The sequence below is a fragment of the Alosa sapidissima genome, chromosome 7 (assembly GCF_018492685.1).
Source record: "Alosa sapidissima isolate fAloSap1 chromosome 7, fAloSap1.pri, whole genome shotgun sequence".
NCBI lineage: Eukaryota > Metazoa > Chordata > Actinopteri > Clupeiformes > Clupeidae > Alosa > Alosa sapidissima.
The window spans coordinates 26,119,365-26,132,952 of record NC_055963.1 but is presented as its reverse complement, the minus strand read 5'-3'; the positions used below and the strand labels follow the sequence as shown (position 1 = coordinate 26,132,952).

Genomic DNA, 13,588 nt, shown 5'->3' with positions numbered 1-13,588 from the left:
TGAGGCTTGAAAGCATCATGGCTGGCATGACAGAGAAAGAGACAAGAAATTGTCAGAGTATGCCGTAAAATATGGAATTCAGAAGCCATGAAGAGCATGGTCAAACAGAACAGCTAGGCCTACTGTATAACTGCATGTGTTGTCATAATGTATTAGATTCTAACATTCACAGTTATGGATTAGTCACAATTATGAAGATGAGTGAATGAGTCAGTGAGTGAGTAAATGAATGAATAAATGAATGAATGAATGAATGGATGAATGAATGAATGAATAAATGAATGAAGCACATCCACATTCTTTGTTCATTGCTGAGGATATCTCTGATGACAGCATCATTGTCCTATTATGATCCAAGTGTAATTAGGATTTGTGCTATTATCATAATAGAAATCAGCACATTGTGTGTGGGCTTTTTGTAGTCAAGTTGTAAGTGCAGCTATTGTGCTTCTTCGCTCTTTTGAAATCCCCTTCAGAGATGTCCCATACATGAACACATTGACCCGGTCAAAGTACAATAGACACTTATAATAAAGGTGTGGTTCTGAGATGAAAAGTAAACATGACTGAGTCACTGGCTGCTTGACACTATAGATTCTGAACCTATGACCTTAAGTTTATTATTTTTTTCTTTCCTATGAATTCATGGGCACGTTTTCTTAGTGTTTCTCATTTGGCTCTTTTTCTGATTTTCTGATCTAATTTTCATGAAATCACATCTGCATAAAGCCCGATTCTTGTCATTCTTCACAAATGAATTATTTGTGGCTGTTTTTGTTTTGGGAAAAAAATACTGCTAGTCCACATAACCTCGAACAACTTAAGGGGAAACCATTCAGGCCAATAAAGGAAAATGCCGTCTGATTGCCCAAGTCATAAAATGATTTTGCATTCTATGACATTAACTGCTTTTACAATAGCGCCGTTCGGTCATGTGACCTGCCCAAAGCTGCGGGGTAAAGGTAGATGTGCAGTGTTGTCTTTCGTCGACTACTGACAGGACTTGTTTGAGACACTCCTGCATATGAGAGATTCCAAATACTAAAGTTTTGGATAAAAAAAGAGGAAATATGTCTGTCAGTCGGAAGAATTGGTCTGCACTGTCTAGGTAGGTTGTTTTGCTCTTTTTTACCATCTTTATTGTAGCCCAGGTATTTTATTGGCAGGAGACTTAACTCACAACAAGGAGCTATGCTTGTATTTTGATAAGATTGTGTACATAGTTATAATGCAGCAATTCTGGAAATACTCCAGTGATGGTTTTCTGTTTTAAAATAACGTGAAACACCTAGCCTATTAGGCTACCTGTGGACGTCGGACTGCCAAATGCAGCTTTCGTTTTGTTGCCCTACTTCTGGGTATAGAAGTAGTATTAGAAATCTAATCCACTCACAGCCACAGATAACACATTAATTGTCTATGAATTAATGATTAAAATACTGACTTAATCTGAATTAACGAATAACTTGCGTAATTAAAGAGCATGTCACGTTCGTGCTATTTTAGTCAGCCTGGCTTAGTCAGATTTAACAGATTCAGTTTCGTAAAGGAACACAATCATGTCATTGTGTTGTGAAAAGCTAGAGTTAATTGCCCATACGGTTAGACCACTTGTGAGTATGAAAGCACACCCACGCACAGAGAGCTGAACTTGCGTTTCTCTGACAGGTGTAGCACTTTGTGCAATGATGTCATTTAGTGGAACATTATGCTATGCCACTGTTTTTCACGCTAGACTAACCCTTCAGTTCCAGAGGAGCAAAACATTGAGTGCAGTTCCGCCAGAGGAACTTAACTGCTGGTTGTCTGCAACAATAACAGTTGTTAGAGTGACAAAGTAGCCTATAGATGCAGGATACTCAGAGTTATATGGGCATTTGGGAGATGGTGTGTTTTATGTGATTTTTAAGTAAATAGTATGGCGGTATGTGGTGTCTGAAATAAATGCATTTCATCATTGTACATGTTGTACAATTTGTACATCAGTGAATCAAACAAATCAAAGTGACACTTCATTAAGGAAGGACACATCTGTGTTGGCACAGTGAGCTCCAACAACAAAGCCAATGCAACAATGCAGCAGTGGAAGGGACTGCTTACTTCAACTTACTACAGGTACACCAAATCAACTCACACATGTTATTTTTTCCACCTTTGCTGGGCTCTTAGTCTGGCTCGGCAGTGGACTATGGAGGACGAGGAGGAGCTGGAACGGGAGCGCCGGAGGAAGACGCGAGATCCCAGCGTCAGTGCAGACCCTGATGAAGAGGAGGGCCTTGCTAGTGAGAAGAGCCAAGGCTCCAGGAGGTCAGAAAACATCCATGCATGCAGACTAGTGCAGCTTCGTATTGTTGTGCAATCACATTAACTATTGCTTGATCACATTGAGACACTTTGGGACTATGGAGACTAACTTTGGGAAATGTAAAGGATGTATTTACTGAAATCGTATGAATTGCTGTTGGGCTCTCTGACCCTATAGAATGGATGTCTCAGAGCTTCTTGGTACCAGGAAGCAGGGCCACTTCAACACAAGCAAACAGTGAGATGTGTTTGTCTGTTTGAGAACAATGCATATTCATCACAATTTTGTAAACATATAAAGGAAAAGGGACACTCCTTATTAGGGCTGCAACAATTAATTGATTATTCGATTAGTTTTCAACTATTAAATTAATTGGCAACTATTTTGGTTATGAGTTAATCATTGTGTGTCATTTCTAAAAGAAAACACCATAAAATCTTTGATAACAGCTTCTTTACTTAAACCTCTTTTACAGTAAACTAAATGGACAAAACAAGGCATTTGGGATGGGCTTTTGGAACATTGATGATATTTTATCAATCCAATAACTAATTGATTAATCAAGAAAATAATCAACAGATTAATTGAAAATAATCGTTAGTTGCAGCCCTACTCATGCACACAAGATGTATATCTATTATAGGCAAATGCTATAGTGTGTTGCTGTGAAGGCATATTCCTATAGTTCAGGGGCTCTATCAGCAGGGGCCCCAGAAATCTCGTACATCTCTGGGGAATTGATATTTAATGTAATAGTGCACCAGGTGTCGCAACTTGCCAGCTGAGCTAGCTGGCTAACATTTTTGGTCAAAGTTAAAGAATGTCACATTCATTGATGCTTTATTAGCATGACTATTTAGATACATTGCAGCCAAACCACAAATAGCAATAAACAATGACTAATTTGTGATGTATTACTTAATGCCCATCAGTGCGAGCAGTGCCCAGCCGGAGCCTTCTGACCAAGGAGACAAGGATGAAAGTGCCATGCAGGAGGACTTTGTGGAGATGCTACGCCTGCGCGACGAGCGGCGGAGGGCCCGGCACGTGGAGACGCTGCGGCGGCAGAAGCAGGAGGAGGAAGAGGGGCCAGAGGAGGGCGGTCCAGAGGCCCAGCCCAGGGTCGAGCTGCTGGGGGACGTGGACCTGACGGAGGCCCTGATCAACCCCCTCCGCATCCTGCTGGACCGGGACAGACCTACCAGCCCCACAAGCCCCAAAAGCCCCGCTAGTCCTGCCAGCACCAGCAGCTCCCACAGCAGGAGCCAATCCAGCCACTCCACTGGGGAGGCTCAGGTGAGGGAGGCGTACGTCTGGTCATACATTTGTAAACACATTTGTAAATATATTTCATCAGGTGAGGTGAGGGAGTTGTACGTCTGTACACATTTGTAAAAATATTTCATCAGGTGAGGGAGTTGTACGTCTGCACACATTTGTAAACATGTCAGGCTCCTTGCAATCTAATTGTAAACATGTTTCATCAGTTAGGAAGCTACAGTAGATGTTTTCTAACAGTGCACGATTTGGCTTCTGATCTGGAAAGTGCTTTGGTCTTCTTGTCAGAAGCATCTGGGGGTAGATGCTGCTTCTGTGAGCATTAAGCAGTCATATGGGTTGTGTAAGCTTCTCAGAATCTATGTTGTTTTGACCTTGTTTACACTATCAAATGTATCAGTGGGAAAGTACATAACACATTGCATAATGCATCTGCATAACCACAACTGCTTTGTATAGCAACTTATGGGTGTAGTTTACCTAGATGATAATGTTTTAAATGTAAAGGAACACATCACAGTTTCAGACTCATTCTGATGCTACTCTGAGTTATAATATGGAGATTGAAGTCTCTGACATTGCCAGTGCACACCCAGAACACTTGATATTGCACTGTGTAACATTGTTAATCGTGTATGATTGTGACCCTTTTAGTCAATTTAGGACTCTGTACCATCTTAGCACTAAATGGTGTTGAATATTGACACCAAAGGGCATAGATATAAATTATTCCACTGTGTTCCTTTAAGGACGTATGGTTGCACAATGACCAAGTTCTTCAGCTGTGATACAGTGTATCATGTCAGGCTCCTTGTAATCGAATTGTTTAAAAAACAGATCAAGCCGTGAGTTGTTCCTGTGTGACTCGACAACTCTGTCTTGTGTTATCTGCGTCATGCCCTGTGGTGTGCAGACAAGGCAGGGTTAGTGTGTCAGGTTAAATTACATGAGGTGTGTGAGCTTCCCACTCTTCACTCCACACCTCACCTCCCTCAGAGAGGCAGTTATCTGCTATACCACCCACTGAGTCTCTGTGTTTAATCATCTACACCATTAACAGAGAGAACAAAGTCAGGGGCCATGATGTGAATGCACCGCAAGCATGGGAGGCACTATTTGGGTTATGGAAAACAAAAGCATTTCTCAAACAGTTCAATGTCTTTAGGTGAATTTCTTCATTTTTATTTATTTTATTTTATATTTCTGTTCTAAATAGAATGAAAACAGAAATGCAAATTCAGACCAGTCAACTCCAACGAAGACGTCCAGGAAGTTTGTCAGGTAATGTGTATTTCTCAGTACCTCCACAGTTGACACAGTTTGATAGTGCCAAGCTCTGCCCATTAATATTACTATTCTTTATCAGCTTTTGTTTGAAGCCACCTTTGTCCAGTACAGAGTCCACCAACACACCCATAATGATCAATTTCATTTGTTCACTTCTCCTGTTTTATGTGTCTGCACAGCTCCTTCTCCATCTCCTTTGACAAAAGCCCGGTGGCGTCACCGCCACAGAGGCTCGTTTCTCCCCTCAGCCCCAGAAGTGCACCCCAGAGGCCATTCAGCCCCACTTTTGGGGGCGCCCAAAGCCCCACGCAAAATGGGGATGCCGAGGTCAGTATCATGTATTCAGATGTTTCAAAGTCAACAATCTCTGAGTTTAAAACTGAAGTAAAGTAATTGAAATGGCTACTGTAAGGCCTGTGAAATGTAATTGCATAACCACCAGTAAGTTTGATATGCATTCAAACATTAAACTGTTTAGTGAGGTCACTGTCACTCCCTTCAAGCCTTTTGTAGTTCACCTTCTGTCACTTGAATCTTGAAGATATAGCACCCCCTGGAGGTGAATTCTATAGTTCACATGTTAGCAAATGACTGTGGTGAGGTGAATATTATGATGAAGGAATGTGCTTTGTCTCCTGACAGAATAGCACAGCTGCCAGCATTGAGACCACAACCAAACCTGCCTTTACAAGACAAAGTTCTAGAACCACCTCCTTCAGGGTAATTGCCACCCTTAAAGCAACACAACACCTTAAAATAATGGCTTCAAACTTATTTTGATATCACACTGACTTACAGCAAGCAGTATGGAGTCTCTGATTTTGCCGATGTGTGCACAGAATGCCTGTGATTAAACATAATGTGATGTTTACGTTAGCATTTACTTTTAGTAATTTAGCTGATGCTTTTACCCAAAGTGACTTACAAAAAAGGAAAACAATCAATGTATAGTGCGACAAGGACATGTTAGTGCAGCAATAAGTACTACTCACATGGAATCAAGTGATAGTTCTAGAAGAGGCATAGTCAGGTGGTAAGTGCTAGAATTAGCATGTGTAGTTGTTGGTAGTGCTAGAAGAGGAGGTACTATCTGAAGAGTTTGGTCTTCAGGAGTTTTTTGAAGATAGAGAGGGACATCCCTGTTCTGGTAGGAATTGGTAGCGCGTTCGACCAACGGGGAACTACAGATGAGAAAAGTTTGGATTACCCAACTGTAATGTTGTTGTCATGGGTAGTAGCATGGCCCTTTTTGATGGTTGTAGACAAATTTGGTAGGCGGCGGTGGTGGTGGTGGTGGTGGTGGTGGGGGGGGGGGGTGCCGGCGTAGTGGTTAGTGGTTAAGATGCTGGGCTAGCATGCAGTAGCCAGAAAAGTTGTGGGTTCAATTCCCAGCTTCCATCGCTGTGCCCTTGAGCAAGGCACTTAAGTTCTTAAGTCAATGGCCCTTGTAATATAATTTACATACGTAAGTTGCTTTGGATAAAAGTGTCTGCTACAGTAAATGAATAAATGTAAATGTTTTGTCCCATTTGAGTACGTTGAATGGAAGACTGCATTCTTGCTTAGTGTTACCTTATTAGTATGTCACACTGTAAAACAACAGAAAATAACTTAGTCAAGCCATGTTATTGCTTTGACTTGAGTTATTTAATGTTTCAGCTTTATGTATCAGTCAAAGCAACAACATGACTCAACTGGGTTCTGTTCAGTGTGCTATTCTGTTTATACAGCAGCACTGCAGTATCCAAGTATAGACAGCCTCTGTAATGGTGTGGAGACTGCAGGCCGTATCTCATTATCAAGAATTTGCCTAGGTCAATGTGTGAACAAGAAATATCATTTAAATCATCTGTGTTTGATGCTTGAAACATCAATATCCTTCTGTTTAGCTGTATATGGCATTGCCTCACTCGTCAAAGGCATGTGGTTCATATTTGCCTATGTAAGCACGCAAATGCAACATTAAATGAGTTTATTCTCCATTCGGCAATACAGTACATCTGAATCTGCTTTTTGTTTCATGTCAGTTGCTGAAGAAGCAAGAGGAGCAAAGCATGCCATTGCAACGGAGGTAACGTAACTCACTTTCACATGTATAACATCGGTTGTAGGCCTACTTGAAATACATAATTATTGAACGCGTATCTACAGTAGCCTACAGAGTTACAAAGAGTTTACATTAATGCACTGCTCGAGGTGATATTCAATTAATGTAATTGCTACAGTATGCTGGGGGCATCAAATGTGTGTATTTGATGTACTGTATGATAGATAGATAGATTGATAGATATATTATTTATCCCCAAGGGGAAATTCATGAGTTGATATGCAACTTATTATGCATATAATGTATGTATAATAAGTTGCAGTCTTGAATGTTTTGAGACTCCATAAAATGTGAAGTAACTCTACATTTTGCCTTATCTGTCATGTTCATTTACCTCAACAGCGCAAGTGTTCGGGTCACAAGCAAAATTGAGTCCAACAAGGTAGAGAGAGCTCTCTCTTTCAACATGAGGCATATCGCTGCATGTTTTAAGCTGGGTTTGTTCTGTACATTAACAGATAACTCTTTTTCTTAGAGTCCGAATCAAGATGAGCAACAACAGTCACCGTTTCAGAGAAAGTAAGCTCTTCTTTTTAATAAAAATAACAGAAAAATATACAAGTAATGTGTGTAATACGACTGCAGCATTAAATAGGGTTGATGCTAGATGCAGCAATGCTTTTTGTTTATTGAACAACAATTGTTTTATAATTATAAATGTGTCTGGGGACTTAAGTGTATGATCAGTTATAGTGGGGTCATTGCTTGTGTACTTACATCACACACTTTTTGTATTTCATCTGTTAAATGTGTGTCCTTAATTTTGTTGCTAACAGATTTTCTGATGTATAAATGTTTGTTTTTGGTGCTAATTGCTCAGCTCTAAACAGAGAATATCAGCTCGTTCAATCCAAGAAAAAATGGAGAGACTTGCCCAGGCTTCACAGGTGTGTTTACGTTTTTATACTGATTCTCTATCGGTGATGTGATGTGATGTGATGCGATGCGATGCGATGCGATGCTATGCTATGCTATGCTATGCTATGTAAGGGATAATGTATAGAACGCCTGTCATTACTGGGAAAATAAGTCCCTTCAGGGCGGAACAAGACCCCTCCGCTGCGCGTCGGGGTCCGGTTCGCCCTGTCGGGACTTATTTTCCCAGTAATGACCGGCGTTCTATACATTATCCCGCTTATTACACGGCTACTTGCCAAAACGAAATAATATACTCCCCACGACATGACTTTAGCCTACATAGCCTAACCTATTTGTTACGTTCATCGTTGCATTTGCTGAGAAACAAATAGTTTGCAACAACACACGCTGAACTTGAATCAAACATTCATTAGAACACAGCTGATCAACCGTCTGCTTTCACTTTTAAATGAAGTTCCAGTCCTTGCATAGTGATATGCAAGACGTATCAGAAGCACAAAACCCGTTGCCATTGACAGCGGTAATTATATGTTTGCAGCGGTAATTAGATGAAAATATTTTACCGTAGAACTTTGGGAAATCCCATTCAAGCCAATGGAGCGTTCTACTTGCCTTGTGAAGAGCCGTGTAATAAGTTATGTTATGTTATGTTATGTTATGTGATGTTGTGTTATGTGATGTTATGTTATGTTATGTTATGTTATGTTATGTTATGTTATGTTATGTTATGTTATGTTATGGTTTTGCTTTTATTGATTGTAAAGTACTGTGGTAAACTGTTGTTTTTAAATGTGTTTTATATATAAATGTATATTGGCATTTGAAGTGACACTGATTCATTGAATCAGTTCATTGTATAATTGATTTTCATCGATCTCTCTTTTATAGAAACAAACAAGTAAATCCCCCTATCAGCCAGAGAGGACTCTGTTTCTTATGGATGAAGTCTTAAGAAAGAAGAATCTGTTTGAGAGTGAACAGCCAAAGGGACAGAAAGAGCCTGGAATGGGCAGACAGGTAGCACAGCTTTAACAAAGAGTATCAAGCAAACTATACATTTTTACTTAACATGTTTGGTTAATGACGACATTCTAAACTGATAGATGAAACGTAGATACAACACCCATCTTGTTTTCTGTTTGTTGATATGTTTGTTTTCTGACCGATGGTTTATGCAAATATCAGTTTGTCTGTATTGGTATCCATACAAAGGCAATACATTAGTGTGACTCTCTCTCTGATCAGTCAGTGATCTAAACAGTCATTTTTTTTACTAATGCTCAAATTATCTGTTGGGCAAGTACTTACAATCATTGTGGTTTTGTCACTCATTTAGGATTTTCGCAACTTTTCATCTGGAATTTCTGACCGGATTAATCGCTGGCTGCAGAAACAACCAAAGCCTAGCCCTACTTCCACCACATCTGTAAGTATTTATGCTAGTCACTATGCTATACTAGTATACAATAGGCCTACTAAAGGCCTAATATGCATTGTTTTAGTAAGGGATAATGTATAGAACGCCGGTCATTATTGGGAAAATAAGTCCCGACAGGGCGAACCGAACCCCAACGCGCATCGGAGCCTGAAGGGACTTATTTTCCCAATAATGACCGGCGTTCTATACATTATCCCGCTTATTACACGGCTACTTGCCAAAACAAAACAATAAACTCCCCACGATATGACTATTTAGCCTACATAGCCTAGGCTATAACCTATTTGTTACTGTTCATCGTGGCTTTTGCTGAGAAACAAATAGTTTGCAACAACACGCAAACATTCTTTAGAACACAGCTGATCAACCGTCTGCTTTTCACTTTTGAATGAAGTTCCAGTAGTTGCAGAGTGATATGAAAGACCTGAATTAGAATCACAAACTCCGTTGCCATTGACAGCGGTCATTATTCTTTTCAAAGGTCCTCTAGTCGAAAATAATGGCCGCTAAAACTTTGGGAAATCCCATTCAAGTCAATGGAACGTTCTACTTGCATTGTGAAGAGCCGTGTAATAATATGAAATATGATATGATTTTATCTTTATTAATAAATGCCTGATAGACCAGCTAGAGGGCACTGTTACTCTGTTTTCTAAAGGAAGTCCTCTGAAGGGTAAGGCGGAGTTCACATTGTACGCGCAAACGGCAGTGCTGCACTATGAAACACAAACACAACATAAATCTTTGGGACATTACCTCAACCAAGAGCAACTTAGCGTGCAATGTGAAGTCCCCTTTAAATGAGGCATGAGTGACAAGTCAGCCAAGCATTACTGAAAATCATGAACATCCGGGATGTAATCATTGCAAAAGTCCATTATTGATCAGATCTTATGTACAGTATGATACAGGAAGCTGAAGAACTGTATATCTTGTAATAAGATATATGCAAAATTGTAGTTCCTACTATCCCAGTTTTACAAACATATGTCTATTTGAGTGAAATGTACTTATGTAGGTTGATTGAGATTCATTATTGAAAATTTTTAGTTTCTCACACAGTATTCACCTGTTTGTTACTAAAGACTTTTTTTTATCTCTATATACCGTTAATATTTCTGAGTATAATTTAGAGAAGTACATATTGCTTGTAACATCATTGTTTTTTCTAAAGGTAGATATGAACCATTCCAACCAATGTTCTAGAAATGTCCAAAATGCTTTACTGATGTTGCAATTGTCCCTCCAGGACCTGAGGAACGTGGACATCTTAAGCAAGAAGATTCTCTTTGAGCGGGGCAAGGACGAAAGGCCATTGTCTCCTGAACCGCACAGCAAGAGCTCAAATTAAGAGAAAATGCCACCACCTAGACAGTAAGTGCCATATTCAACTTTCCTGTCTATTTAGTAAAAACAAAAAACCTAATGCTATGTTGCTTACTCTAGCTTTGCAAAGGAATGTCCGCGAAAGTGTGTATTGTTACTAGGTAATTACAGGTTGCTTACCATGTTTGAATTATGGTCTACTGTTTGTAATTATGGGGTGCTAAAATATATTTACATTGTATTTTGGACTGCATAATGATCATGACATAAACATGACACTATAAATCCTTTCAACTGGAGCTATATATCTGCTTTTGCAGATGCTTCAGCGTGAGTGCACAGAAAAATCCTTTGGAATCTTTGAGAAGTTGTGTTGCCTGGAAGTGAAATGTGTTGGGTATTTCTCTCATAGGACTCCAGGATTCACAGGAACACAGTCTGACCACTACAGAGGACCAGCACTACTGATTGTACATTTTAGTGAGGAGTTTTGACCATGTCCACTTCTACTCCAAAATAATACTTTTAAATGGCTTGTACACCATTACTGCATGATGTGGTACACACTTACATACATGATGGGGTTGATGAGGTACATACATGCATACATTCATATATTTCCTTTGTTTTAAGATACACTTTTGTCAGAGACTGAAAAAAACTACAAAGCACACTAAAATATCCATTGCATTCTGAGATTTATCCTAAATATCATACTCGGACTCTGTTGGTTAAATACAGATAATGGCTCTGTTAATGTAATCTTTTCAAAGAAAACTGCCCCCAGTCTTTAATGCACTTTCTGTGTATGCATTTTTCTTCAGCAGAAGTGTTTGTACTTTAGCAAACTAGCAAACACTTTTTTTGGAAAACAAAACAATGTACATTAATTTCAGTAGTGTAATGAATGCAAGGCTTTCTTTAAAATGTACAGTTTGCCATTTTCTTACAAGAACAGGAAGAATGATGATTTTGCTGATTCATTAATTATCAATAAGATATTTAAAATTAATGGCAGTCTAACATATGTCTAACCTGCACTCTTAATGCTCATAAATTACATACATTACATACATTACAAGCTATCTCTCTGACTTCTCATCATTTAATTACAACAACTACAGTGCAGTATGTGTGATAGGAAGCATCAGATCACACTGAGGCCTGTTGATTAACACAAATGACAACTCTCAGATATTGTTTATGAGTGTGACAATGCTATATGTTTACTTTCTTACTTTCTATATGGAGGTGTTTAGTAAATAATAATAAACTATATTTTCGAAAATTTAAATACAGAGTTTTGTTTCCCAAGGCTTTATATATATATATTTCAAGTATAAAGTTTATATATAAGTTTCATATAAAAGTTTGTTTGCTAAATAGGCCTACTTTGAATCATGTTAATGTCTGAGTGTCTGTGTCAGTGTTTCAATGTTTTCTCAACAGATTGGGGTGTTATATATACTATATACTAGTATATATACTCTTTTGATCCTGTGAGGAAAATTTGGTCTCTGCATTTATCCCAATCCGTGAATTAGTGAAACACACTCAGCACACAGTTAACACACAGTGAGGTGAAGCACACACTAATCCCGGCGCAGTGAGCTGCCTGCTACAGCCCTGTGAGCAGTGAGGGGTTAGGTTCCTTGCTCAAGGGCACTTCAGCCTTGCCTACTGGTCAGGGTTCGAACCGGCAACCCTCCGGTTACAAATCCGAAGCGCTAACCAGTAGGCCACGGCTGCCCCCAAGAATAAGGCATTTTTACGTTTAGATATTTAAAATAATACCATAATTACAGAATCCAGAGAGAATAGAAGAGACAAGGTGTTATCTGTGACAATCTTACAAACCAAATAAGCAACATATTTAAAATTTGCCCACTAGAACAGAGGAACATGCCTTTTTTGGGATTGGAGAGTGAGAGTGTGAGGACTATCTATAGAGTTAAAAATAAATAGTGTCTGTGTGTGCATGTTTTGTGTGTGTCTGTGTGTGTGTGTGTGTGTGAGTAGTGGTGACAGTGGTTAACTGGGCTGGGGTGGGGTGGGGTGGTATGGTGAGATAAATACCCTTTGTCATCCAGCCTCCTCTGCACCCTCTGTAGTTTAAAATCCAGCAGGCTTTAAGGGTTCCACTCCCTGACCAGCTCAGCATCTGCCCGTCTCTGCATTCCTCTCTTTTCCCCTAAGGTAAGTACATACAGTTTTATTCAAACAACATCGCAACCCTCTCTGAACTGGAGAACTGGTGAAGTAGGGCATACATGTGTTATCTTAGTGGCTGCAGTCTGCTTGGTCCTCATAACCTGGGATGTTGAAGCGACTACAACTTTTTGAAAGATTTTGAAAGATAGATGGCAATGTCTTTAGGACCTCCTCAGAAAATCTCAAATCTTGGATATTTCAACAGCTGCTCCTGCTTTGAGTTCAGAGGAAAAAGAAAAAATGTCAGACAACGAAGAAGTTGAGGAATATGAGTAAGTGTAATGAATTGTATTCATTCGGAGCTCTGGAAGTGTCATGTTTTTTTCAATATATATATATATATATTGAGGGAATGTTTTAGCAAAACATGTGCTCTTTTTACTAAACATGCTCATTTGACTAAATTGTGTGCTTGTTTGGGCTACTACACTGTACACAGATCTGCGTAAATGGCTCAATATTATGTGCTGTTGGCTGTCAGAAGGACAGCATAGGGACTGTCTACAAAGTGCATCACCAAAGAGAAACCAAAGACAGCTACTGCAGTCTATATCTGTTGTAAAAATCACAATATAGTAAAACAAGCGCATGATTTAGCATTAAGTGTGCATGATTTAGTAAAACGAGCACACATTCTCTCGATATACATTAAAATCTCTAATACCTCCCAGGCTCTGTACTCAAGTCACACCTACCCACAATAATAAAGATACCTAGAGAAAGTACCATGTCAAAATGCCAACACTATGTTGTCATG

At 39.4% G+C, this 13,588-nt stretch overlaps 2 protein-coding genes across 7 annotated transcripts in view; both read left to right on the top strand.

Moving 5' to 3' along the window:
* Positions 1 to 951: 951 nt before the first annotated feature.
* lad1 (ladinin) lies at positions 952 to 11,914 on the top strand. Of its 4 annotated transcripts, XR_006033007.1 has the most exons (16): positions 952 to 1,108; positions 2,170 to 2,307; positions 2,483 to 2,542; positions 3,238 to 3,601; positions 4,800 to 4,864; positions 5,050 to 5,197; positions 5,513 to 5,590; positions 6,898 to 6,941; positions 7,320 to 7,359; positions 7,453 to 7,496; positions 7,798 to 7,864; positions 8,745 to 8,873; positions 9,193 to 9,282; positions 10,544 to 10,668; positions 10,741 to 10,781; positions 11,033 to 11,914. XR_006033007.1 is itself a non-coding variant. In XM_042099147.1 (15 exons), the coding sequence occupies exons 1-14, from the start codon at positions 1,071 to 1,073 to the stop codon at positions 10,643 to 10,645; spliced, it is 1,407 nt and encodes a 468-aa protein (XP_041955081.1). In that variant the 5' UTR covers positions 952 to 1,070; the 3' UTR covers positions 10,646 to 10,668; positions 10,941 to 11,914. The 4 variants fall into 4 exon arrangements, 3 of the variants coding, with proteins under 3 accessions (XP_041955081.1, XP_041955080.1, XP_041955082.1); XM_042099147.1 differs by lacking the exon at positions 10,741 to 10,781 and having other exon boundaries at positions 10,941 to 11,914; XM_042099146.1 differs by lacking the exon at positions 10,741 to 10,781 and having other exon boundaries at positions 953 to 1,108.
* A 792-nt stretch (positions 11,915 to 12,706) lies between these two features.
* Positions 12,707 to 13,588, top strand: part of tnnt2a (troponin T type 2a (cardiac)) — a 10,700-nt gene continuing 9,818 nt past the window's right edge. For 2 of the 3 annotated variants that reach the window (XR_006032983.1, XM_042098943.1), the window contains exons 1-2: positions 12,707 to 12,816; positions 13,037 to 13,103. Coding sequence is in view for 2 of the 3 variants with exons in the window: in XM_042098943.1 (XP_041954877.1) it covers positions 13,072 to 13,103 (32 nt within the window). In the remaining variant the exon portion in view is untranslated. Of the gene's footprint in view, positions 12,817 to 13,036; positions 13,104 to 13,588 lie in introns of those variants that run through there. The other variant, XM_042098944.1, reaches the window with a different exon arrangement.